The 3,591-nt window shown below is 43.0% G+C and overlaps 1 protein-coding gene across 7 annotated transcripts in view; it reads right to left on the bottom strand.

Moving 5' to 3' along the window:
- The window catches only part of PIAS2 (protein inhibitor of activated STAT 2), a 33,961-nt gene that overhangs the window by 5,795 nt on the left and 24,575 nt on the right, over nt 1-3,591 (bottom strand). For all 7 annotated transcript variants that reach the window (XR_012648962.1, XR_012648963.1, XR_012648964.1 and 4 more), the window contains exons 10-11: nt 2,895-3,028; nt 2,275-2,446 (exon numbers count right to left, since the gene is read on the bottom strand). Coding sequence is in view for 4 of the 7 variants with exons in the window: in XM_075020477.1 (XP_074876578.1) it covers nt 2,275-2,446; nt 2,895-3,028 (306 nt within the window). In the remaining 3 variants the exon portion in view is untranslated. The remainder of the gene's footprint in view (nt 1-2,274; nt 2,447-2,894; nt 3,029-3,591) is intronic.

Here is a 3,591-nt window from a genome sequence, read left to right as displayed (position 1 = left end):
CTGTTTTGAACAGCATGGGAAGTTACAAACAACCTGGCCGTTAGTTACAGAAGAGAAATTACGCACCGCTGTGCACTCTCATTCACAAGGTCACTATGTAACAACACAACTACAACGTGGCTACTCACTACACAGTATTCCACTCTAATTTCCTCTTTCATAACAGTCTTCATAATAACATGACCGTATCTTGGCTCTCAACAGCAGCTGTGACATAAGAGCAAGTTGGCATTAAAACAAAGTACAGTGCTGGAGTCATTTATAACAGTCTACCGTTCAGAGACAGAAATGGAAATCTCTATCTGTGGAGCACCCTGGGAGGGATGTGCAGGTAGCCAGAGCCAGGAGGAGAGCACTCGTTTCAATGTCTCCACATCACCACTCCTTGGTGCTACCCTGTCACACCAAAGGCATGACTGACCATTATTCAGCCTCTGAGATTACACACATGGGAGTTAAATACCAAACCCATCTTTACTCACAGCCTGAGCCCAAGCTAAGTTCAGCTCTCCAGGAGCTTGCAACCAGTTGAAACCCTTCTGCATCCCCACCTTCTGCCCGATTACGTCGCAGCACTGCTAAAGACATCACCACAGGCGTTCAGGCACCAGCCACGTGCATAAAATATTTCATAAACTCCAAGTCAGGTGGAAACACCCAGAGTCCCGCTCCCAGCTGCTCCGCATCGCTCCCTCCAGCCCACCAGCCACGAGTGTTAGCCACTCACGTCTTCCTCCCCAGACTGCTGCATCGGTGCATTTCTGCTATTTCTGATTTCAGAAGCTTGGATTTCAGACCCTCCCCTCGCAAGCACCTCTTATACTTCAGCCTGTGTTGCTTCTGCCTGTAGGAAGACACCCCACGGTTCTGCCAAAACTAGCATTCAGGCACCACTGTTTACAGGAGAGAAGCTATTCCCCAAAAGCCTGGCTTTGACTTGGATTTGAAGAATGAAAACATGCCATTTCCATACCCAAACAGCAAGGAAAATACACTGGACACAGACAGACAAGAAAACTCAGTCCTCCTACAATTATGGTTGCAGGTAGCCATCTCAGACACACACAGGAGCACAGAAGGAAGTCTTGGTGCCTTCTGAAACTTCATTAAGAGATGTATTTGTAGCTATTTTTTCTTACAAAAATAAGAAACAGAGTCTCTTGCAGAAGGACTCCTCCACAATCCTCACAAAAAGCAACAGCATTTCAGAATCACTGCTGAAAGTTGTTGAAGATGACCAACTATTTGCTCAAAGACCACACATTCCCGTGGACTAGAGACACAGTACAGCTGCTCATTACTTCAAGAGCTGGCAAAACAGAAGGAGTTTGTTTTTATTACTATTATTTTAGTACAAGACATAAGCCACTACGCTGAGACACACAGACACACACCTGATGCATGCAGCAACACTAACTAATAAGCCATTACTAAAAGCTGACACTTGGAATCGCCTCGCGGAGCAGTGACTGCTGGTGAGCCTGACCAGTGCCCCTCTCTCCCTGCAGGTCTCCTGTGCCCTATGGGCCACGGGCAAGAACTTTACAGAAGCCTTGAACAGTAACTGCAGCCGCGTTGCGTAGATTGGGACAGACAGAAGGTGGCACAACAGTAAAGAAGCTGGTTAAGCCTGCCGCTGAAGTCAGGCATGACTACAAAGATGGAGCACTTGACAGAGGACTTGGGAAGTCATCAGTTGTGCTAACCAAGGCGCAGGACTGACTGATAACCATGGCCAACAACAGTGTCCAAGACATTCCAGAGTTTAACAGAGAGATGGAGAAAAAGCTTGTCTTGACTCAAAACAGCAAAGAGCCTCCCTTCCAAGACTGACAGGATGGATGAAACACACAACGCAGCCTAGTTTCCTGGGCACCAGAGCAGGTTAGATAAAGGGTATAACAGACAGCGAGAGAAAAGCCTTTAAGATGACACTAACTTAGCAAGAATGCAATAAAGCTCCTCCACTTGGCATAATCTGCTTTCTCAGGAGAATCCTGTCCGTTAGCTTAATCAGCTTCCTTTTCTATGGAGAAATAGCCCTGCAAACACAGCAACAGTCAGCGCAAGTCTTTTGTGAGATGTAAAACTATTTAATAGTGTTTTGCCTGTACAAAGGTACTGTATCGATACAACCTTCTGCAAGGAGAGGCCTAGAAATTCTCCTCTGGAAATGTGCAGCTGGATCCCGGAGAGAGATTACAAGTCCGTTTGTCTACACATCAGTTTATCTGAGACATTACAGAATAACAACTAACTTTAAAATTGACAAACCCTTTGGTTGGGCTTCCTTGTGTTTCAGACATAAATATGCACTTCCTTTTGGCAGGAGGATCTTCCTCTTCATCAGAAGAGCTTTCTATTGTCAAGTCAATAACGTCCACTTTCTTCTTGTTCACCTCATTGGCCACTGTCACAGAACACTGTTTGCTAACAACACTGGAACCTAAACAAGAAAATAAAATATTACTGTTTTTTAAAGGCTGTTGACATCAGCTGTTTCTATCTGCAACAGAACCAGGAACTCAAATCCTGTTTTAGCTCATCTTCCTGGCCACTACAGAGAATGTTACAGCCCAGGAACTGTTTTATTACTATTCTGTATCACATTGAGAATATTAAAGCACAAGCTTTAATCTTCACTTATCCTTTTAAGGACCTAAAACAAGAGCAACCTCTCATTTTCTTAACTGCTATTATAAAGAGCAAAGATAAAGTCCCAAAATGCACATTTTGAGAGATACAACCCTTGTCATTTAAAGTAAAAAGAAAGAAGGTTAGAAGTATTAAGCCCTCCACAACACAGACATCAACATCCATACACATTATACAAGCTACAGCTAAGTCTCCAAGACTTTTTGTTGGTTTGCAACCAGTACCCTAGATGTACGTACTTTCTATTTTGGTGCACTGTGGACTTGAGACTTTCACAGCTTCTTTCTTTGGCCTCATGGGGCACCAGGAGCCATCTTCTTGGAATTTGATCTCATCCACATCTGAACATTCATTAAGGATTTCCATAAAGAGCCTGAAAAATAAAGTTGAGTGGTTTCATTTTTGATTCCAAGTGAAATTTTTCATCCTAAGTGCAAAGGAGTCACAGTTGAAAAGCTAATTATGATCACCTTTGACTCACTGCATGTACCCTCTCCCCAGTTCATCTTACCCGAAAGCCTGCAATTACAGCCTTTGCAGACATCGAAACCTAAAAGTATCCCAACCTACCCATATTCCACTCCAACATTACTGCAATTCATAATTTCTGCTTCTGTATGGAAATCTATCATACTCTGAATCAAGTTTGACACTTTTTTATGAGTTAAATTTTAACGTTAATAGCTTCAGAGATAGGGTCATGTAAAAGGGAGACCTATCCTTAGATGTCACATTTGGATTTCTCCAGAGGAAATATACCGAGGCTTGAGAGTTTGATGATGCAGTTAGAAGATAAACTTACACAGTTCATTACACAGGAACAGAAACTAACAGGGTCTAATGGTTCCTCCCAGTCTAAAGTTTTTTGGCAAAGAAAATAGTATGAAATGGCTGAACCTTAAGTCACAAAAATGTTAACTAATTGTGTAATCTGCA

This window comes from Buteo buteo, chromosome Z (genome assembly GCF_964188355.1).
Source record: "Buteo buteo chromosome Z, bButBut1.hap1.1, whole genome shotgun sequence".
NCBI classification, from domain to species: Eukaryota; Metazoa; Chordata; class Aves; order Accipitriformes; family Accipitridae; genus Buteo; species Buteo buteo.
This window is presented reverse-complemented; position numbering and strand designations above follow the sequence as displayed.